At 40.9% G+C, this 24,280-nt stretch overlaps 1 protein-coding gene across 4 annotated transcripts in view; it reads left to right on the forward strand.

Annotated features, from left to right (window-relative positions):
* Positions 1-24,280, forward strand: part of RARB (retinoic acid receptor beta) — a 320,129-nt gene that overhangs the window by 262,560 nt on the left and 33,289 nt on the right. For 3 of the 4 annotated variants that reach the window (XM_064704651.1, XM_064704652.1, XM_064704654.1), the window contains one exon: positions 12,052-12,193. In XM_064704651.1, coding sequence (XP_064560721.1) covers positions 12,052-12,193 — 142 coding nt within the window. Of the gene's footprint in view, positions 1-11,549; positions 11,658-12,051; positions 12,194-24,280 lie in introns of those variants that run through there. The other variant, XM_064704655.1, reaches the window with a different exon arrangement.

Raw genomic sequence — 24,280 nt, forward strand, 5'->3', positions numbered from 1 at the left:
ATAGTTTGCCAAGAGTAGTTCTGGCTGAGTGTGATTTTGGTGCTGGTGAGATGGTTGAGGTCACTGCTGTTCTTGCTCTAGGCATCTTTTCAAATTGTAGTTTGATTTTTTCTTAGCAAGTACTTAAATTCTTTCTGATTGGCACGTCTTAGAGAAATAAATCCAAAATTAAGGGGTTTCATAATGGGAGAAAATGGAATAAATCATTATCTAATTCTGTTCACACTTATTTATTAGTAAATATTCAGGTGCTCTTTGTTTGCTACAATTTTGGAATTTACTTTGAATTATACACCTATCTATATTTTCTGGTTATTGTGAACCATCACCATCACTCAGTTTGTAAATGGTCAGCTTCCCAATTTTCAGAAACACTTTGGCCTTGGAAAGTCGCCTTCCATCGCCATCTGCACTTGCAGACTGATCTGATAATGGAAACAGGGGTTCTTTCTAATCCCAAATGAAGTGCTCCTTTGAGAAAATTTCCTAGAGGGGTATTTGTTTTAGATTCTTCTGGAAATGGAGTGCAATTGAATTTGCACCATGGATCCCAGAGCTGGTCTTCAGATTTGTGGAGCTGGTCTTTGTCTGTGCTGTAGCAGAAAAGACAACTGGATGTAATTTTCCAAGATTCAGTATTTCCAATGAAGTCAGCTTTAGAGATTCTTTATCCAATTTGTTTATTATATACATTCTTCTTTTTCTTCACCCTGTAAAAGAAAACAAATGTCTTACTAAAAAAAAATTCTTTCACTTTTGAGTACCCATTCAAAAGAGCAGAAAATTACAAAATTGAGGTTACAGCCTATCATTCTTTCTTTGTATCTAGATTTTACTGTAATCTTGAGATATGGGTACCTTTTCTCCTGAGAATCATGTAAATTATATACATGTTGTATCCTTTTTCCTTATTATTCTTATTAACTGTCCACAGGCTTGGAGCCCTGTGCACTTGTGATAAATATATATGCAAATTCATTCTTGTTATTTCAGAGGAACTTTCCTTATACAGGGGACACCTCTAGGACACCTGTGCACCTCAGCACCCCCTTTATGAAAACTTGTAGTGTTAAAGAGGTCATGCACCCAATTCTGTAATTGTTATTTTTGGTATGTTGGCATAGAAACTGGTTAAGTGGTGTGCTGCTGCAGCTGTTTGCCAAATATTCAGAGCCTCTACACAAAAATTGTTCTTCCTTTTGATAATAAGCAGGAGCCCCCACAATTTCCACAACTCAACTCAGGAGACAGCTGAGAAATAGAAAAACATTTTTGTATATAAAGTCCCTTATGATTTCATGTGGCCATGCTTAAAGTTTCTCATTTAATATATTTCAGTGGGAAAAGTTACTATGCAATAAAAAGCAGATCATAATACAGCATTTTAGAGGGGAAAAGTATATTGTTTCTGGATCCCCTGTCTGGAATAATGGATGCATAAATTATAAGGTGAGACACAGTTACAAGTAGTGCCAAAAATGTAGATTTGGTTGGCTGTAAATGCAGCCAGTGATTTCACTCCAGCTATTCAGCTGCAGGAGGGGAGAGCCAGCAGCCCCCAGCCAGTGCACGTGAGCAGGGTCTGCCATTGCCTGGTGTCAGGCAAACTGATCAAATGCTTATGAAGCAAGTTTGTTCTCATTTTAGAGTCTCTTTAAAAGCGACAATTTAATGGGACCCATTACTGTCAGCTGTGGCCAGTTCCCTCTCCCTCCTCCCAGGCGCTTAGCAGGGAAAGCAGAGATTTATGGCTGTGGTAACCACTCCAATGGGCTACTGTTCACTCCTCCTGCAAGTCCTCGCTGGCTGCTCTCCAGATGAATCTTCCAAACAGGAGAGAGGTCTTCCCTGTCTCTGGAGTGCTTGCCTTGCTTGGAACCCTGCACACCTGTGATAAATATATATGCAAATTATTAGGTCCTCATTTCAATGTGTGCCGTGATCCTTACATGCTTTCTGCTGGTCCAAAACAGTGGCAGTGCTCTAGACTTAGCAATATTTAAGCAGACCATATAAGAGAGAGAGCTCTGCAACCCATCATTTTTTTAATGAATGAGCACAACCATTTTTTACTTTTTTTCCTTTTTTTTTCTTTTTCTTTTTTTTTTTTTTTGATGAAAAGATCAAGGCATTTCAGAGATGCTGCTGCAAATGATCTTGCCCAGTCCACATTTGTCGATGCTAATGCACAGTGGCTGTTACATGTACAGAAACAAAAGTGAAAACTACATATTTTTTATTTAAAGGAAAGAAAAAGGAGTGTTAGATGAACAGAAGAGATGTAAGCACAGCATCCAGGAACCAAATGGATGAACTAACTAAAACAATCTTTCATCTCACCCTAAATCCATGTGATTTTCGTAAACTGAAAGAATGATCGTCTTGTGATTCTGTGAGCTCTGTGCTTGAATCTGGCCATTGATTGAAGTCTGGCAGGGGAGGGAGAAAACAGGAAAACATCTTGCTAAGATTTTCCTGTGTTAGATTAATCAGCTTCAGTTCATTCACTCATCTCTGAAAGGTCATGTTTTCTCATCATCAAAGTTGCCCAGTCTGAGACTCTCCCTTGATTCCCTACAGCTTGGCTGAATAGATCCACTGGGCAAGGGGGATGCAGCACTGCCTTTGTCTTGCGATGCTTTTTCAGCATCTCACTGTGATTTGTGTTGGGGTTTGCAACAAGATGCATCTCTCTGCTTAGCATTACCCTAAAAGTCTTTATTGCTTGGAGGATCTAGTCAGTTGATTCCTCTGTCTCTGTTTCTGCAGTTGCTAATCCCTTGCACTGGCACAGACTGCATCTCATCCACCTTTCTCAGCCTGCTTTCCCATGTTGTCCAGACCATTTTTACCGTGGGTGCTCTGACTGTGTATGGAAACTGGGCAGGGGGATATAGCCACTATCTCACTCTTTAGAATGGTGGGTTTTCCAAGCTGGTCCAGCTCCAACTCATCCCTCTGCTGTCGCCTTTGGTAATGAGTTTCAGCTGCAGTGTGGAAAGGTAATTTTCCTTGACTACTGCCAGTACTAGAGAGCCAGACTTGCATATTTCTGGGTGTTTACTTGAACTCTGTTTTCTAGTCTCCAGGCATCCAAGTTTCACTAAACTCTAGGCTTTAGAGGATTTTAGTGGATAGTTGGATATTAGCAGAGTTTCTTTGTTGCCGAACACAGGGGAATGAGAGTGCAGCATAAAGGAGTAAGTACAAGATATTACTTGCCAGATTTCAAGAGATCTGGTGCAACATATTTGTTTAGATGTCAACTGTCAAAACTAAGAGCAAAAAAAAATTATGGGGAGATAGTGAACGTGTGTTGATGAGTCATTCAGATAGATGCCTAAAAACTGTACCAGGAAGCATAATGCTCAAGACATCTGGTTTATTTTGGCATGTTTGTGTCCAAGTTATTTCATCTGAGTATTTTTAAGTTGCTTTCTGCGTTGTTTTCATATGCCACTTCATCCCTCCTCAGATACTTCTTTGCTACGGATCGGGCATGTTTTAAAACTCCTCCCAGGTCAGACAAAGAGAATAGAAACATGCTGGGTGTTGGAGGTAAGCAGGGGCCAGATCTTTGCCAGCACCCACAGGCACCCACCCAGCCAGCCAGGCTCAGGCTGGGCTGCTGCACTGGCTCCAGGTCAGCTGGGGCGAGAGCAGGGAACAGCTGGCTGTGCACACAAACTGTGCAGATCTCTGCTAGCGTGAGGGGAATTGCGCCTCAGCCAGCTTGCAGGCATATATAAATATTTGTGGCATAGTTTGCATTATTATTTCAGCTGAGCTCTAAACATTCGGTTGCTGATAGCAGGAAAGAAAGCAGTGCTGCTATAAATTTCAGATGGTGCAGAAGTGCAGGGATTTTTGTATCGGCTGACAATTAAATAAAGTCCCTGTGCCTCTTTTGATAAATAACTCTGCTGCCAAATATGTGCAGGAACTCTGCAAGCCTTCGTGGGGAAGGCTGGGAGGGGAGAAGGAGGAGGACACAAAGCCTGCCTGTGCAGGGAATTTCCTTGGAGCACACACACACACCTTCTTTCTCCCGTGTAGGGTTGTGTTTGAGCTTGCCCTTTCCTCTTCAGGTTTCCATCTCTGCCAAGCAGCTAAATGGAGAGGTTAATTTGAGAGACTGCTACAAGTAATTGCAGCATGGTAATTGCATAGCTAACATGAGTCTTTTCCTTGTCCTGCCTGCTGCAGGAATCTGCATGTCACTGCAGGGGCATAGCTTGGTGGAGATTTTTGTTTGTTTTTACTAGGAGGTCCACTGCTTTGTTAGAGTAGCTGTTGTTTAATGTCTTTGCATTGTAGCTCTGTGCAAAAAAACCCCAAAACTACCAACCTATGTGTCTCCTAGTAAAATTGTGACATTGTCCATGGAAGATGGTGCCCCCGCTCCAGCCATCCGAAAACCCAGTGGATAACACCAAAGACACAAATTATGATTGTAAATCAAAATCAGTCATACAACTGAGGGATAACAATTTGAAAAGTCTTCTGTGATACCGTGCTTCCATGCAGGAGGGCAGCATGGAAATGGTTTGGAAAAGTGTCATTCTTTACGAAGAAATACTGCGCTTAATTAATTCTTGCTCCTGGGAGGTCAACCTGGGGCACTCATTATTGTCTTAATTGGTGGTATAAATCCTGAGGCACTGGAGGGGAAGAGAGGAAAAAAACGATGAGCAGTTAGCAACATACAGCCTTTTGGATAAGTGCTAGCCAGTTGTACAACCATCCTAGTGACATTTTATTGTTTTATTGGGTTATAGGTCTGATCCTTCACAAATTTGGTTAAAGGGAATTGATTTGCATAAACAAAAATATAAAACAACAGCAAAATGCAATAATTCATTCCCGAGTTCTCCATTAAACTGTGTGAAATAACTCAGAAAAGCACTTCTTTGATCTCCTGTTATTTGTATTAAATTATATTCATTACTCTTCCCATCTGGAGTTTCATAGCAGGCCAAAAATCATCCTACAGACACGACTGAGAGGAAGTTAACTGTAACTTTTTAATTATATACATTCCATGTCCTTTTTTTTCTTAATTTGAAAAAAGCAGATGGAAGCGCATACCAGCGCCTTCCTCTCTGTTTAAATCACTGAAGTGGAGAAGCAGAAAATCTCAGCCGTTCTTTCCCCTCACATATTGTTTCAAGGTGATGACTGTTCTGTCTGGAGACTTTGACATGTTTGCTAAAAAGGTCAGGAGTTCAGTGAAAATCGAAATTGTGGAGAAATACGTGCGTAGTCCTAGGGATGCTGTGGTACCCTCGCTGGAAGAATCTGGTTGTTGCAGATTTGCACTTGATGGAATACATATCCCCTGTTTTATTGGTAGCTGCCTCTCTGCCAGCTGGCCAGCAGAAGTGTTTCAAACTCCCCAGAAAATGGGGGATGGTTTTATAGAATGATGGTTTATAGAATATTTTTTTACATTAAACCAAGGTTTGTGGAGTCAGAATATGTTTTGGCAAGGGGCACAATAAAAAATGGTAGTTTTTTCCAGCCTTCCCAGGGGCTAATGGCTAATTGGCATTACTAGCACCATGAACAGTTTTCTTCAAGCTCTGTCATGAGAATTTTTTTTTTTTTTTTGTCCTGTGAAGCCCATAAGACCATTTTTACCTTAGAAACTATTAGGATTTATCAAACATGGCGTGCACTGTCTTTGCTGGTGAATTTTTTTGTAGTTGCAGATGAGTATCCCCATTGTGGTAGCTTAGAGAGGAACAACATGTTCCTCATCTGCTCATCCATGTCCTTTGGGCCCTTTTCTCTTTTTAAGAAATGAGAAACCCCGAGATATTTCAAACTTTTCAATTTGTGTAATAACAATGAAAAGATAATAGACTCTTTTTTCCCCATAGTGGATTGCTCTTAAGTCCAGAGGTCTGTATTTCCTATATGTAAGATGTGGGATGGCAGCTGCTTATTTTTAATGAACTTTGAGTTCTGTTGATTAAAAATAATGAAATTCACTGCCACGCTGGTTTCAAGGGCAAATTTAGGTTTCTTTGGCCATAGAATCTTAGGGCTGCTCTTCACCTGCAGAATAAATGGCTAGGCAAGCAGAGGTGTGGATGGCAAGCTGGAAATACCAGCAATGGCAGACAAAGCCAGAGCCCTTCCCAGGGCGGGCTGGTGCTGAGCTCCTCCACCACTGGCTGGCTGGCATTTCTAGGTGCTCTCTACTAGCTATTGAAATTTGTTTTTGCAAAGACCTTCCTGTCCTGCCCTGACATACATCATCAGCACAATTTCCCTACTTTCTGGCAGTGAGCCTTCCTTTACTTATTGTTGTAGCTGCTTCCATTTTGTGCCAGCAGTGGTTTCCAGCCACAATGTCAGACAATTAATTTGTTTATTCTGCAAGCCGTGACTTCCAAAGTGTGATAGACAGTGCAGACATCCTGGAAAAGTGCTGTGCAACTGGGAATAAGCTCATTTGGGCTTCCTTTTAGATAGCTGCTTTAGTAGTTTTCATTACTTGTGGGGTCTCCTGTTCTGGCTGCAGCCATTTTGCAGTTGTTTTGTCTGTATGGTATCACTGAACAGCATATGCTGGGCTATAGATCTTTTGTAAGCCTTTCTATGCAACTCCAGTTGCAGGTTAGCATGTTACCTAGGCCTCTCAGAGTAAATATTCCTGGTTAACAACTAAAACTTGCATGTCTCTGTCCCAGCTTGACTGTAGAGCCTACCAGGATTTGGTGAGGCAAGGGTTTTTTTTCCCTGACTGCTGCCACTAGTTGTTAAAAATACTGCAATCTACATTTAGTTCATGCATGTACCTGGGCAATTCCTTGGTCACAGAACAAAGCAGTTTTGTGCAGATCCCATCACTGAGAGATACCTTAAATGTCTCCTGATGCTCCAGAGAGAGCAGGAATGGGAGCTTTACCTTCTCTAAATATATTTTACAGGGTTAGCAAGGACAGAGGGTGACTTAAATTATTAAAACAGAGAGATTGAACAGCAGCCATACATCACAAATATTTCTTTTGTAAAAAGTGCACATATTTGCCCAGCCCCTATTTCAGAATAAAGTTAAGTGCAGAGGTCTCAGGTGTGTGGTGGGCTGGATTTTCTTTTCAGCTGCTACTGGTATTTATCTTTCCTCTCAGAGCTCAGTCAGAGTTTATAAATGACTGATAAACTGTACCATGGAAAAGTCCTTCCTACTCTTTTGTTTTTTTTTAAGATAAAATAGCAATATGCTTCACTCAGAAGCTTGTTTTGCAAATTTACCAAAGAATGGCCTCTAAATCTGCAGGAGTCATAGCTGGCTGCCTGTATTTGGAGGTAATCAAAGCTGAACCAGATGAACTGAGCAGGCTGTTCAAACAGATTGAGCTTGCAATGGCCCTTCTCTGCTGATTACCCTTTCCCTGGCTTGCAGTGCAAGTTTTCAGCTTGCAAGCCCACTATGCCTGCAAATAAGACTTGGCATGCCCTGTACTGGCAAAATATTTTTAAGACATTGTGGTCAAATGATCCATCTCTTCATGCATGTGCATAACTTGAGCTCTAAATCATCTGCCCTACCAAAATCAACTGGACAGAGAAGGAGAGGGAGGTGTATAGATTCCCTATCAAATATGTGAGGGTAGCAGTTCATGCTAACAAATCCATAAGACTTCATAAGTTAAGTGTTTAAACTTTGTCTTGAAGGCTCATCCTTAATGAGTTCCTTTGTATTCAGATAGCCAGTGGCATAACAGCATTCAAAATATTACTGAAATAGTTAATATTCTCTGGGTGCACTCTGTTCTTTACGGAGCTCCCAAAGTTTGACTCATTCACAGGCAACTGCTGCAAAAGTAAGTGGTGAATGGGATGGGGTGGTTTCTTCAGTGTTGAGTTGAGGTTGGATTGATTGAATAGATTATTTACTTCTATGCAATAGACCTAGGAAACCAGGTTTGTTTGCTGCTTGATACATACGGTTTCACATATCACGCTCTGCTTTCAGTGCAGCAGGTAAGATATCAACACAATTAAAAGTGAAAAATAATCTGTCTGCTCTGCCACTGGTGGATGCTCAGGGAACACACGCTGATACAATAGATTTCTGAATAATTTATACTCAGCATTTTTTCCTTGCACTCGGTAAATGAGGATGCCTAATGTGGCATGGTCAGAGTGATACTCTATCTGTCATCCATTAAGATAACAAGATTGGTGGGCCTGGGAGGAATGTGGCATGATACACAGAAAAGATGAGATTAAAAATTGAAATGTTGGTCTAAAATGTTCTCTGTAAAGGATGCTGATAAAAGCAGCTCAGAAAACCAGAATTAATTCAAAAGTGTGATTTCCACAAGCTTTGTGTTCTCTAAAATAAAAACACAGGATACACGTTCCTTTCAAAAGTTGTGGATAAAAGGAATATCGGAGTAAATCACTGTTCCTGATAGGCTTTCAGTAGCTTCTGCTCCTTTAAATTCAAGTACTTTGTAGGTGCTATCAAAAACAATTATGTATGACAGTAATGCTTTATGTCTCACAGAATGGGATTTTTTTTTATATTCATAAGTCTTTTTAAATTACAAAGAAAAAATCATTTGTGATTGTTTTTGGCACTGGAGTGTCTCATCTCGCATCACAGGGTGTTAATTTGGACGGGATGCTAAAATATTTGCATAAAAAATGGCTCATGTAAATATTCAGCCAAACAGATTCATTTTGAGGTGACTGAATTATCGTTGCTAGTATATTGTTTTCCAAGAGCCAGTAGGTGTTAGAAGTTGATTAATTTATAAACATTGGTGGTTTTCAGTCTCTGAAGTTTCTGACAACTTTTTAACATCAGGTCACATTTGGATTTTCTTGGTTTTGGAAGAAACTGTTGGGGTTGCGAGATCAGATGGGAGTCATTTGACAGAAAGCACTTGGAGGAAAACTTAGGCTTGCTTCTAACTTCAGTATTTTTATTGAAAAAGCCACAGTTATTATACCTGTGCTATTTGGAACCCAGCCTTGAAAGGGTGTAAATGTGCTTTTCAGTTTAACTGGGCAGCAAGAACCTGCTCTGCCATCTCTGTGTCCTGCACAGTTTTCTTTCTCTGCAGAGCTGCAGTCGGGGTCCAAACCCTGCAGTGGGAAAGACAGGACACTGTTTTTTCAGCCCAGATTCAGGAAGTGTCTCTGAGCATGGCCCTGCTTTCAGTGCCATCCATAACTTGTGGCTGCACCACACCAGGCTGGTGGGTGGGTGAGGAAACTGAGCCCCAGTGCTGAGCAAATGGTGCTCCTCATCCACCAGTGCCTGAGTTCCTGTCCTGGCTTGGTTTGGGGTGCAAAGGTAATTATAATCTTAGTGCCTGTCCCAAGGAAAATGTAAAAATCGAATGTTTTTGATGATGTATTGCTGATCTTTTAAAAGTAGTTTGTCATGAATGTTACAAGGAAAGGTATCCCTATGCTGACTTTGAGAAGAATACTTGTGAGTGGGCACTAATATATTGTTGAGAATCATGTCCTTAGCTTCGACCAGGACTACATTACACCTTTTTTTCACCTGAATATTTTGTGTAAACAAGTTCATTTCTATTTAGGTTCCATGATTAAGTGCGGGAAGAAAATCAGATATAGGTCTTAAAAAGTAATTTGTCAAACAGCAGTCAAAGCTTCCACAGTTAGTATCCTCCTCTGTATCTTTCACTCTGTGGAGGTTAGGCTGATGAGGAAACTGTCTTAATTTCGACCTGGAGATCTGCTTTTTCCAAATTTGTTCTTCTTAAGCCTTTTTTATTAGTAATGAGTTCATGAATGCTTTATACTTGCTGTCTGCAGATGGATCACATTTTTCAGCTGCACTGTGTGGTCAAGTTTGTCTGGTAAGGACTTAGGCAGCCTCCTCTGCTTTCCTTCCTGACGGGCTGTAATTAAACCCTGGTTATAAGGATGCACACCCTGCAGCTATATATCAGAGCAACTGATCAGTAGGTGCCATCAGCTACTGGTTATATTTTGGTAGAGTACAGATGCATTTGGAGAAGACTGTCTCTTCTTTTCCCAGTATTGGGTGACTTGTTCATTTGGGCCATTTTTTTCTTGCCCTGTCAGGCTGGTGGTAGGAGAGTAATGCCATTGGTGGCTGTGGGTGTTAAATCACGTTCAGCAGCACTGGATTAGGCTGGGTGGCTGCCATAGAAGTTAGCAGTTTTGGCTTACCCTGTGTCTTTCCAGCCAGAAAGTGATGGCCAAATAAGCTATAGAGAGACAGCACAGCTCACTTTTTGTGCCTGTTGAATTAAACCAAAATAGATGCCATAGGTGTCTCACTGTTGTTGTTAGCCATACCAGCAATTACCCCAGAGCCAGGCATCACAGGGGAATATCAAAGCAAGAAAGGAGTGAATATTGCCATAAATTTTCTTTTTGGCAAGTAAACAAATGTACATACAATTGCCATACTTGCCATTGCAACAATTGAAGCAGTGTTAGTGATCAGAAGTGTAGAATATGAAATAGCAGTGTTTATTAATAACTTGAAAGGTTTTAATTATCCAAACAAATAGCTTTAAATTCTTCTTCTGGGTCCAGTAGCTTAAGGAAAAGATGTGGGGACTTGCCTGTGCAAGAGCTGCAGAAAACTTTTGCCAGGGGTTACGTGATTAGGGAGGCATTTTTCAGTTCTGAGTGAATCTGAGGTATTTTCATAACATTAAGCACCTATAGCACGTTGGTTGTGCAAGGAATTTATGACCAGCCCTTGCTGCCTGCCCTACCACTCCCTGATCATATAGCCAGAAAGTCTCTCAGTCAGCTCTGAAGTTTTGTCTCTTGAGGGGAGTTTTGTCTCTTGAGCTGCACACGTGTCTTGGTGAGCACCTTGAGGAGAGCCAGTTTTATAGCTTCCCATGATTGCATCTTTAGACTAATGCATTGTGGGCACAGAGCTATCGTCTGCGGCATCAAGTTTACAGCTTCGCTGTAGGGTGTAAACATGTGGCTGGTTGAAGAGTTTTAACCTCTCAAGCCCTCCAACAAATATTAAATTGCTAACTATTCGTCCATAATGTTGAGATGTTGACTGAAATTTGACCCTGATGCTTGCTGAAACCATTTTCAAAATCTGAGTGAGAAGGTTAAATAGTGCTGTCAAATTTCCAAATGTCTGTTGCAGAAATACTTTTCCTGAATATCTGTGGGTTGAGCTCTAAAATGCTTAAAGTAATCCTCTTTTTTTTTTCTTCATTATTACATGATATTATCTAAAGCTTAGGGTTTAGTGAAATTAACTTGGGCTTTGCCTTTTTTCTGTGCCACCTAACCTTACCATTTATGGCTATTTTTCTGTTTTTCACTTGTTGAAGGAGGATTTCAGTTAAATGGTGTTCCTTAAGTACAAACCAGACCTCTAGGTTTCTTTAATTTCTGTTCAAGATCATTGTAATTACTTGATTATTTTCACAGCTGTATCTGAGTAAGAAAAAAGTGCTGTAATTGGCAACTTTTACAAGTTCACAACTCAATAACCTGATACTGGAACTCTTTCACCTGCAGAAGCCTCATTAATTGCTGTAGGAGTTTCAGCAGTTAAGAGACCTGGGTTTCAGATTATTTCTCTTTTGAGGTGCAGCCTTCAAACTAGAGAGTCTCTGCAGTAACAAAAATAGATGGGACCTTCAGGCTGAGTGAGTCTGTTTGTTATTGGATGAGTGTCTGACTTCCAAGTGGATCTGTTAGGAAGGCTGTTGTTTACCCAACTCATTACTTACATTCATAAGCTCAAACAATTTTTAGTTGAGCTTTTTTGTAAAATCTAGGACTTCATTTCCTGAATGCTCTTACTAGTTCTAACTTTGTTTATTTTGGCCTTAGGTTGCATTAGGTAATTAGTTTTTATTTAGGAGATGAGTCTTATGTTGCAACAAAGAGTACTAAATTATAGTAAGACTGAGTCTTTAAAGATGCCATACTCCAGCCATAACTTTGAATTAGTTTTGTTACTTTAAAGCAACATGCCTGTCTCTATGGTTTATGGAAAGCTCAGAAGCTTACTTGATTTTCTTTTTTTCTTGATTCCAGGGCTTTTTCCGCAGGAGTATCCAAAAGAACATGGTTTACACATGTCACAGAGATAAAAACTGTGTTATCAATAAAGTTACCAGAAATCGCTGCCAGTACTGCAGACTACAGAAGTGCTTTGAAGTGGGAATGTCCAAAGAATGTAAGTTGTCTCAGAAACAATTTATTGTTTGTCATATCCTACATATATGTGGCAGTCCAAAGAGAAAAAAAAAACTATTATGCAATTATGCCATTGAGTCCAGTATCTTTCATATGGTGGAAAAGGAGTATGAATTTGGTACACAACTTTAGACTTGTATTTACAGACTTCTGAGTCCTTAACACTGCAGCCTAAAAGCTGTGTGTTTGTACTGCCTGGACCCTCTCTGAAAGGTGAAATGAGCTGGCAAATGCTCTTCTCTAAATCTGCAAAACCAGTAAACCTGACTATGCAAAGCACACCAAAACCCCAATGGATTTTCCTCTCCCTCCCTTCTTTTCCAGAAATCTCTGGTTTGCCCTTTAAATTAACATTTTAAAATATTTATGTAAAAATATGTGATACTCTCTTTTTCCAGTTTATTGATATCCCCATCAAGTCTGAAAATATAGCTAAAAAGGCCTTTTTCAGATCCCATGGGGTAATGCTTCTGAAACTTTCTCATTTTTGATTGGATTGATTGCAGTAGCAAAAAAGTCTCTGGTGTAGTGATCTGTTTGATTGTTGAGGGTTTTTACCTCTATCAGCGATGTTCCTGGTGTCAGTAGGTCAATACCAGTAATAACCTCTACAGAAATTTGCAGTGTGTGCATAAGAGAGGAGGGAAAATTGCCCAACCAGTTCTTAAATTTAATTCACATACAAGAGTTTCTTGGAGAGAGTATAAGATCACAGAAAAAGAAAAATTGATGATGATGAGGCATTTATGTCTGAACTGTGATTTAAACTGGTTCTCATCTTCAGCATTTTATACCTCTGAATTGTGTGGGGCATCCCAGTAGTTCCCTTTTCTGTACTTGGTCAGGTGCTGGAGGTCCTACAGCTCCTACAGTTGCATTTGTCCCTCCTCACTGTATGCCATTTCTCTCTCTCACCCTCTCCTCTCAGAGAGAGTGTTGAGAGGTGGAGAAAGAACCAGATACATCCTTTGGACCATTGTGCTGTGTTTCCAGCTCCTTTTCAAGGAAATGTGAAATTCTGGTTATTGGAAAGTTTCAAGCTACTGAGGGAGGAGGTCTTAGGATTTCCATGAATTCACTGTCTGTGTTGGGTTTTCTTGTGTGCCTGAAGTGCACTTATCTGTACTTAGGTATAGATCTGTTGGAGTGGAGACTATGATGGGAGTAAAGGAGAAGGTAGGCTAAAATGCAAAGAGATGAGATTGAATGAGAAGGATTTTATTGATAGCTATTTCACTGCATATTAAGTGCACATGAAGCTGCTTTTTCTTTTTATAAAAACAGTATGATGTAGTTTGGAAGAGAAGAAAAAGCACTTTTCTCACCTGAGGGTCTTGAGTTCCTAAGGACTTTATTGCTGACGTGAAATAGTAATCTTATTAAATGCTGTAACGTCACATCGGAGTAGGTTTTGGAAGTATCAGCAGTATTTCCAACAGGTTAACCAAAGTTACTTTGGATAAGCTAGAAAGACTTACTGCCTTTTAGGTGATGGATTGTTTTTTCCCATAGGGTAGCTGGAGCTTTGCCAGCAGGAATTAAGGTTTTGCTCTGCCTGTTTTCTGGGGTGAACTAAGTGAAATTGCCCTTTGGCAGTTGCCTTTATCTCAAAATTCTACAGGCACTGAAAGGGGGATAACAGGTTGGAGGGGGAACAGAGGATCCTGGAGAATAGTGAGGGATGTCCTCTGGCTGCATTTCTGTCGAAGGCATTTGCAAGGGAACAGAGAAATTATTTTAAATGTCATCAGTTTGAATGCAGTGTGTCTTGTCTTCTGGGTTTAAGAACTAAGTCTGAAGTGATTCTGTGTTATCCCTTCATAAACAGGAGCTTTTCATCTCTTAAGAGATTTGAGAAACTATTTTCTTATCTGACCTTCTTTCATACATATCTCTAGGTTTTAACTCCATTTCTTTAGAAGTTTATGTAAACAAAGGCACATCTGTCATTCAGCTTTTTCTTACCAGATAGAGGTTTTTTTTTTTCCCCCCCAGTGCATTATTCACATTTTATTTTTTTGTCTTCTTACGGTTCTGTTATCTTGTAATGTGAAAGCCATGAACAAAGGACAGAAAAAAGTATCAGAGAAATCTCACAGGGAAACAAGCCTACAATGCTCAAAGCAGTCCCAGTTGGAGAAAGTAATCATGATGGCACCTGCAAATAGGAACCCCAAGGTCTGTTCCCAGGAGCTAAGGAGGAGTAGATACTGGTTTTCAGTATACAGAGTAATCTGTGCTTAAAAGCTGCAGTCCTGTGTTTATTTGTTCTGTCTTTAAAGGGCATGCAAAAGTACCTGCATATGCAGCTCCCTTTGAGCTTAATGAGTGTTCCTCACAAACATCAGAGGAGAGATGGGAACTGGGTGCATAGCCAGTGTGATAAGTAGAGGTTTAAGAATGGGGGTACAGTGTTTGAAAGAGAAGAGATACTGAGCATTTCTTGTATGCCTTTATCTTGTTTCAGAGAATGAAGTGAGATGATAAAGGAATGCAGCAAATTTGCATTTCTCTATAGGTTGTTTTGTTCGTGTAGGGGGGAAAAGCTATCTTCAACCCCATTTTACTCCCCAGATCTGATCAAGAGGTCAATAGCTACACTACCTCCAGGGCAGGACTGGAGCTATTTGCCTTGTGATAATATCTGCAAGACCTGCTGAAACTGGATCCCACTAGTGTAGGGACCATCTTTCATTGTGTAGTCCCTGTTGCAAAAAGTTTGTGCTCCAGATAGGCAAGACAAAGAGTGTGAGGGGAAACGACTTAGTGATGACTGCCTTATCATCCTACAACAGGACAAAACACAGCTTGAAATAAAACCCTGCTGTCTTTAATCAGATACCCTTCCTTCAGAAACTCCAGAGCTTTGTCACTGAAACCTGAGCTGCAGCTCCCGGTTCAGGGCCTGGAGCCAGTCCCTCCTCCAGCACCACATCAGGTTTGGGCATTGTTATATGGCTGTCCCACCTCAGCTCCTGGAGGAGTGCTTAGGGCAGTGTGGGTGCAGCTGAGGCTCTGGACCCCACTCCAAACCTCTTCTGTCCTTCGAAGCCTCCCAGTCTGTTTGGTGTTTTGAATCACCACGTCGAGACAAACGGTGATCATGCAGGATTCTTTTCTTGCTGCTGCTGAAGTGAGAAGGCTACACAGGCTGACAGTGGCTCATTATGTGATGGAGAGCCTTAGGAAACTGACCTTTGCCCTTCTATTACGTGATCTCAAGGCTGCTGTTGAAGCCCCATCCTCGGTGTGACCCCAGGTGCCCGCCAGCAGCTCGCTGGTCCCTGGGCGCTCAGGAGCTGCCCAGGGGTCACACTCGGCGCTGCCTCCTGCAATTAGGGGAGCACGCAGGAGGCTGGGCAAAACTGCCCACAAGAATGGGCTCTTTCAAGCAGGATGCTGCAGCAGTCACTTTGTAAGGTGAAGCCTGCTCATAAAGAGAACTTAAACTGGATTTTTTTGTAGGGTATAAGGGGGAAGAAAATGGAGCTCCTTTCTGCTGCAGCTGCCCAGCTTAGCCCAGCAGCACTTCCACTTCCATCCTTTTTCATAAACTGTGTGGGCTGCAGGGACTGTCACTGTACTTGATGATCTTTGAGGTCCCCTCAGACACAACGCAGCCCACGTACTAGGGTGTGATTCAGAAAAGCCCTCTCTATACTGGCATAAATCTTGTCTGCAGTGAGCTCTAATAGAGTGAAATTATGTTTATAAAGGCCCAGAATTGTTCCAGATTACTTCAGTGCACCGAAGCAATGTTCAGATTTGCAAATCTGCTTACAATTAACCTCTCTGGAGGAAGGGAGGGAATGCAGGGAAATTATCATGAAGAGGAGAGAATCTGGTTTCTGTGCTCGGTATTTGTTGGGGATTTTTTTAACTTGCCCAGAAATGTCTGTTACTCTTTGTCACAGACTTGAGTCTTATAATATTTAAATGTTCATGCTTTATGCTTCTTGGAACATGTGATTACATTCTGCTACTGAATAATAGAGTGAATGGATTTACTTATTTTCGTTCTAGTTGAAATTGGCAAGCAGGAAACATCAACTTGAGGAACTGTCATGTTTGTATTTTTTATTTCTCTTTAATTTTTCCAGTCTCTTTAATGAAGCATGATTCCATAGTGAGTGGCTAAGTGGAGGGCTAGTCTGCATAGTTGCATTTGGGAAGTTCATGCAGATTTCACTGATGTCATTTTAAAGTAAACTAATTAGAATGCATGCAATCTTTATTTAGATGTTAGTCAGAACTGAACTGGGATTGTTTTATTCTTTTTAGCCAGCAGGAAGCACTGGATTTAGGAATTGTTTCTGCTTTGCTACAGGCTAGATTTTTAACTGGATGCCTAAATACCACAGAGTGGCTGGGGGCTTTTTCAAAAATTCCAGAGTAGTTGCCTTGCCTGTTAACTTGCTTTCTCGAGAGGCAGGAGCTAAATATCAGAGTAGAAATCACAAACCCCTGAATTCTGTTCTGGGACTAATTCCTCTCTCTAAACCATACAAGCTGATTATTCTGTCTTTCCTGTCTTGAGAGATGAAAATTACGTCTTTTCACAGGGGCTGGGAGACCTTGTATTGTGAGTGCTTTGAAAGTAGAAAGATGTAAACTGTGAAAATACCAATTAAATTAAGAATTGGAAAATATAGTTAGTGGGGAAGCTATGCCCAAACCATAGAGATCACATATTTTTAATTTTGCTTTTTAAGGACAGATTGTTTTGAAGATTTTTTTTCAGTTGCTAATCAGATAGGAAATCTTGTAATTTCTTTTGTTTGGGTTGAAAATTTGGGAACTTTTAAAAGTTAATGCCAAACTCTCAATGTCACTAATGGGGAGATTGTTTTAAGATGACAGCAAAGCTAATGGGGAAGGGTCTTCCCTGCAATAAAAAACACAGAGCTCTAGTGTCAGCCTGTGCTCTGCCAGTGATAATGCACACTTTGTTATGCTGGGTGGCTGAAAATGATCTACATACAATTAAGATTCTCTTGTAGAGAACTGTGTTCTACTTGTTGTGCATTGTTTCCCATGGTTAAATAAACATCTCTTGCTTTTTACGTAGTTTTTTTGTCTTCAAAGAAGCAGATCTGCTTTTCCTTTCTCCTTTTGGGGTCTGCTTCTTCTGTGTTTTAGCCTTTACCCCTGATTTTGCATAGCTTTCACTTGCCAGCTTTAATGTTTAAAGGAGCAACTTAGATTGAATGTTATTATCCATAATTTACTCTATGTTCTGTGAAGATGGTTATGTAATAGCAGTAATTGCATCAACTCACCTAATGAGCTTTCCCTCCAGTGCCATGTACAGCAGATTAATAGCCCATGAATTCATTTGCAGCTCGTTGTGTTTCAGAAAAGTATTTCAGGCAGCAATTAATAAACTGCTAAAGAAAATAACATAAAAAATGATTTTTTTTATTATGTTAACTCTCCAGCTGAACAATTTATTGGCACCTTTCATGATGCGGCTAAGTAAATGCTCTCCTAATTCCTCAAGCAGAGTGTGATTAGTGAACCCTGCTCAGCTCAAGACTGTCTGGTAATTAGTCTGATCTTTATATCCTAAAATGTTAGGGAAAGGTAAGAATAGCGTCCTAATGTTCTCTTTTTCTTCTATTCCTTGCCTTTCAGGCATTATGCAAATAGCTGTAACTTTAAACTGCAGCATGCTAGTGCTGCAAATTTTTTTCCCCCTTCCTTGCATAGAAACCCCATAATTGTGTAAGCTAAGAATTGAAGACCTCAGCCAATAAACAACCCCTGGCACTGTTTCTGTGCTGCTCGTTGTGGGCTGCAGTGTCCCATACCTCCCAAGTGGTGGGACACAGCCCGGAGCAGGGACCCGAGAAAGGTCATGGGGTGCTGCTGCCCTGAGGAAGGTAAACCAGGGGTCAAATGCCACTGGAGAGGGAGATGCCAGGAGAAAGGCATGAAGAGGGAAGAGAGAGCAGGGAGAGTCCTGTGTTTTGCAGTGTAAAAGGGGATGAGTTGATTGAACCCAACAGGAGAAGAGCAGCAGTGAAATGCCAGGGCTGCAACCACCTTTGCCAGGAAAGTGTCTGGGGAGAGGGGAAGAAACTGCTGCGTGTGGCCAAACTTGCCAGGCTGCTCTAGAATTACCATTTCCATGCTTTTTCTTTTGGTTGGTGCTAGTGTTTGGGGATTTTTTATTATTGAATATCAAGTTTTTTATGTTTTACATAATTTCTTTTTCAAAAGAAGCAGTTATCTTCCTGCCACTACCATCCCTACTCTCCCAGTCCAAAAGAAGCGTTTGGCTTGTCTTCAAAAGTAGTAAAATATATATTTTAAAATATTTTCCCTCATTTTGGGCTCTTGAGGACTGAGTAAGCATAAAGGGAATTCCTTCAATAAGCTCATACAGAGATTGATTACATGTCCTCAGCTGGAAGTTACATTAAGACTTATTCACTAAGGTATAGCTACCGTTGTGAACTTTTCAACGCTCTCTGCTGTCTCTATGACAACACAGATCCTGGCAGAAGTTACCAGGGCTCGTGTGCTCTCTGCAGCCTTTGTCTGCATCCATCAATCCTAGTCCTCAATGACTGTAAATGTGTGCCTTTCTTATGTTTTTTGCTTAACAAGGTGTTTTATTAAATTTGTGACACTTCTAAAGTTATTACACTAATCATTTGTGCTGCCACACGCAACCATGCTCTAAAAGAGATGTGCTTTAGGAAAGGACTTTCTGAAAGGCTCTCAATCGTGTCCTGTGGAAGATACTCAGCTGAGTGGCACAGAGTCCTTGCACAAGTAACTTTTCTTTCATTACAGGTGAAACTTAAGGTAACTAGAGCCTGGGAAAAGCATAATGCACACACAGTCTAATTTCTGCTTAGACCTGCAGTACACTCCAGAGGAGTGCTTGCTACTGCTCTGTGCTCTAGCAAAGTCCACAGACCTTGCTGAAGCTGTTCTGATTTTAAAGGTGCCCATAGTGTGTCTGTTGGTGCTTGCAGCTCAGGTTTCTGTGGCAGTCCTGCCATGTGCCACCTTCTGAAGAAGTCCTTCTCTGGAGATGGGGCTTTTTCTTCAGAGCAGTTGGCATTGATGTAGGTCTTAGTTTTCATCTTACACTTTTGGGGTGTTTTAGGAATCATCAGATGCTTTCTTTTCCATCAGTTTCCCAGTAAAAGGCATTTTGGGCAGGTATCTCTTACAAAATCTCTTCTCAACATAGATCTTGTTCTTTTTCTAGCCTTTTTCTGTTATTTCTCATCCCCTACTTGGGTTTATAGTATTATTCCAAATTGTACCTTCCAAAAGACACTGGCTCTATGCATTTGTGTTGCCATTGCAGATCGCCTTTGCCTCTTCTTCAGTTTAGTATCCCAGCTGCTTTCGTGGCAAGGAAAACCCTGGGTTATCCTTTCTGCCTATTCCTGTGCCAGGCAATGCTGCTGTCAGAGCAGATGGGAAACCCTGAGGTAGCCAGTCCCTTCCCAGCCCTTGCTCTCCTAAGAATGATGCTGAGGCCACATTTGCTTTGTCATGCGGACATAACTGCTGAGACCCCAATCCCATGACCTCAAAAGCTTTGTTTCAGAGCTTCCATTCTTCCTTTATGTACTCAGTTCACTGCTTCCTATTCCTCATTCGGATCATTTTGTTGTTTGGGGACGCGGGGCATCTTTGCATCTCTCTTTCTAATTGCCATTGTGTTGTGTGGCTTGTGCTTTCTATTGGCCCTTGTGGTTTCTCTGGTATCTTTTTTCTCCCTTTGAATGCTCTTTTTTTTCCCCCTAATTTTTTTTTATTTTGGGATGTTGAATCCGAAGGATGGAGAAATGTCAATGAGATAAATATCAGTCTGGGAACGAGCAAATTGCCAGTGTTCTGGGCCTTGAAGCTAAACATGGCTTATTTGGTTGTCAGGCCAACCTGAAAATGTTATCTACAGTAGCCAAGGTTCATGAGAAATGCAGTAAATTGTTCCCAAGAGTTCTGGGAAGTCTGAACTGCAGCAACCCGAATGTTCCTCAAGGACTCTATCAAAGGAGAGGCTTATTTGGTCCTTCTCCTCAGAAGAAACAAATGGGAGAGTGTGTTCTCTTCCTGCTGGTTTATATCTGCAAACTTTTGTTCTCCTGGTGATCATTTTACTGGAGACAGTCTTGCACGGGGTAGGTGCCTCTGCAAAGGGCCAAGCAGCAAAGCTTCCCCAGGCCTCTCTGCAGAGAGCAGCTCCCGTGCTGATGGTGTGGAAGATGGAAAGCAGGCACTCAGAAACCAGTAAGCGCTCAAAGACGCTTTAGGAAGATCTCTCCATAAGCAGACAAGGCCATGGATTTCCCTCTGCTGCTGTCAGGCTCTCGCTTTCATCTGCTGGATGAATTGTTAGAGCAGAGGGAGTTTTCCACTGCCGTGCCTGCGATAAGCCGGCTGACACGTTGCAGCTCCTCCTGCTGCGATGCTGGCCCTAGGACTGGGCTCTAAAAATAGCCTCGATTTGTTTTTAGTTTGACTTTGTATCACATGCTCGTTTTAAAATACATCGGAACAGTTAATTTCCAGTTCTACAGCGCTCATGTGGAAAGTGTAAAGGATTTTTTAAAGTAGATGGTGTACAAAGAGTAGAAATAGCACCCTTTCTATCCAAACTTAAATAACACTCAGCTGCCAATTCTATAAAAGGAAAAAGAGAGATCATAAGGCGTTAGAATTTTTAATGTCCTCTAGCCCAAAATGAACAGAAATGGTTTTGCCCCATCTTATTTTACTCCAGTATTTGTTTGCACGCTTGCCTGTTTCTGAAAGCTCTTAAATGTATAAATCTAGGTCTCATGAAAAGTCTGTCAATCAGACAACAGCTCTGAAACCTGACTTCTACAAGTTGTAGCTTAAAGCCCTACAGGCGGTGCCTGTGGCTGATCGGCATTTAATGAGCTGTGGGATCGTTTCTCAGTGCCATGCATCCATAACCAGTTGCTTGTTGTTGATATAAACAGATTTGGTAAGTAAATGTGAGGAAATTGTCTGACTTTGGAGACATTTACCTGAATTTCAGAGTTATAGCTAAGTGGAATTCTTCCTTTCCTCTGGCAAAAAGTGCAACAGAAAGCAAACATGCTTTTAGTTGGATTACAGGCATGGTTAGTCATCTGACGGACAGTTTTAATGGAGTCAGAAAGACATGCTGGGGAAACATGCTGACCTACTTTTCTTTCTTTCTTTTTCCTCAAACTTCGAAGCAAGTAAAATGCTAATTTTAAAACTCTCCATAAAGTTAGACTTTGGTGTAGGAGCTCATTTTGTAATTTAATTTATTTACACTTCTGTTTAGGGTATGATAGATTGTTTTGGTAACTGAATTTCATCAGGTTGTTTTTGTTAGGAAATTGGGTTACATCTGAGAAATCCATGTTCTTCCCCCTTTGCAGGACAAAGCAATCAGCTTCAAGTTAATGAATGATTTAAGTCCAATCCTCTGAGGGAGGACTTTACAAACCATTGACAATAACAGACTAACAAAGCATATTACATTTTTATCATTTTCAATGCGTTACATTTAAAAACATTTGCTGTCTTTAAACTTGGGGGAAGAAGGAATACTGGCAGATAGTGTTGTGCATTTTTTACTTTTTCTTTTTTTCCCTATGTTAAGGAGGTGGATGCTCCACCTAAGTATTTTCTTGGAGGCAGAACTTGATGTGATTGAAAACTGGGAAACTCTTTACTGTAAAACTTGAGAGCTTAGGGGGGAAAAAAAGCCTTAAATTAAATAGGAAAATTTAGTAGTGAGGATGGATTAAAACATTGCAGAGATACTACAATATTAAAACATTGAATGATACTGGGTGATAAAGTGTTTTAGAAACACTTTCAGCAGCAGGCACACACACAGTTTGTCAGATGGCTGAGGGGTGCCAGGTCCCTGGCAGAGAGCTGAGCTCCATTCACTTTGCAGGTGGTTTTGGTGAAGATGTCACTGCACGGTTCAAGGAGCAGGAGAGGACATCATTCCTTGACACTCTGGTCGATCCAGGGACACTGTTTTCACCTGCTCTGTCTCCTCCTGTTTCCATCATTAACAGGTTTTTTGCTGTCATTCAGCCCTGGTGCAATGGGTGCGGCTGCAAATCCTTTGCTTCTTCCCATCTCTCCTTGTTCTTAACTCCCAATAAGCTGATCTACATTTTGTGTCATGAAAATAGTAATACAATGGAAGAGACAGAAAAAATGGAAATTGCCAGGAAGTCCTGAAGTTTAAAGGGAGTTTTACATTTTACAGAATCCACAAGTTACGTATACTCTTATGAAGTGCAGTAATTTTATATACTGTGTACTTCGAGAGAATGTTACAGTGGCAAAGATTGAGATCTAATTTTTATAGTTCTAAAAATTAAGTATAGGATGTTGGCTAATACATGAGAGTTTCTTCTCTATCTCAAGAAGGCTGATAGTGGCATTGCACAGGTCTTAGCCATTTTGTAAGCTGGAGACACCAGTAGAGGAGGCATCAGCCCAGGAGAACAAATCAGCAGTAAGTGAATATCCTTATGCACTGAAGTGCTGCACCTCACATGTTCAGCATCCCTCATTGCACCACAGCTATGCTTCTTGCAAGGACTGTCTTTCCTGTGTCTTTCTTGCCATAGCACTTCTTCTAGGTGAGTTATGACATGATATGTGTTGATTGTAGTGGAGACACAACTGGGAAAATACACTCAAAAAAGCATCACATCTAAAATTTCATTCAATTAATTATATTTTTTTTCCTGATACAGGAAAGTTGTTGATGCTGGAAGATGATTAGGTTTAGAGGAACTTAAGTTGCTCTCTGACAGTACTAGGCTGCTGCTTTTGGGCAGGGAGCTCTCATGTTTCCAATTAGGAGTCTTGTGAAGATTGGTGAAGAAGTCCAGAGCTCAGTGTGTGTTTGGTCTTGTAGTCCACATTGTACTCTGCTGCACCATCTGGTTATCCCATTGAATAGCTCCAGGATCAAACCCAAGTGATCCAGATCCCTGGAACAAGTGACTGTTAGTTCATAAGAGCCTTTTGACAGCACATTTTTACAAGAAAGATGTTTGATTTTCCCTGTCAGTAATTTGGAAGAGAAGCTCAATGCATACTTTCCCCCCTGCTCCTTCTTTGGATGCCTCTTCAGGTGAACACTGCTATTAAATCAGAACACCCAGAAAATAATTTTAAATGGAAAAGGAATGAAAATAATAAAAAGACAATAAATAGAAGCACAAGGATAGTTGTTAATAAGAAAAAGAAGCCCTTTTATGTTCAAACCTCTCTCATAACACAGGGAAAAGTAAACAGGGACAGAGGAGAATACACATAAATATTTTATTCCTTTACTTCTGAAGAAGGCTTAAATCCTGTTTGTCCTCAAAAGAGAGTCAAAGCCTTTTCTTGGCAACTTTTCCTGTTGTTTTCTGAGTCAGCTACAGCTATTTCACATGTTTATTAGGAACATTATTCCTACTAGAACTCAGGCATTGTAAAGTGTGAACATACATAAACTACACAGGCATATCAGCTGCCACTCATAGAGCATATAGTATAAACCCATGAGGTTTGGGGTATTCTTTCTTGGCTGGGGCAGTGAGGCAGGGAGGTAACCCTCTGGTACAGGGACCTTGCACTAATGGAGGAGGAATATTTACAAATATTCCCTAGAAACCAGGGTGTGGGAAAAATGAGGCAATTAAGAAGAATCACTAGATACCCTGTCTTAACAGTTTATTATATATATTTTAATGAGTATTTAATCCCTAATGCTGTGTGATGGATTAGAAAAGAGGGGGACTCAGGCCTCTTTCTGTGCATACTTTTATGTTTCCCCTTCATTGAACATTTTCTCTGGGCAAATTGTTTAACTTGAGCTGGTTGGAGGTGTTCCAGCACAACAGAGCTTTGCTGAAAATAACATTGGGTTGAATCCCAAAATGAAGAGTTGTCTGTTGTGTTCAGATTTGCAGAACCTCGGGATGAGTTACAAGGGGGGCCGGGAAGGAGCCTTGTCTGTTCCAGTCCTCCATGTTGCACATCCCAGGGCCTGGGGGACTTGGCTGTACTGTGTCTA

This window comes from Zonotrichia leucophrys, chromosome 2 (genome assembly GCF_028769735.1).
Source record: "Zonotrichia leucophrys gambelii isolate GWCS_2022_RI chromosome 2, RI_Zleu_2.0, whole genome shotgun sequence".
NCBI classification, from domain to species: domain Eukaryota; kingdom Metazoa; phylum Chordata; class Aves; order Passeriformes; family Passerellidae; genus Zonotrichia; species Zonotrichia leucophrys.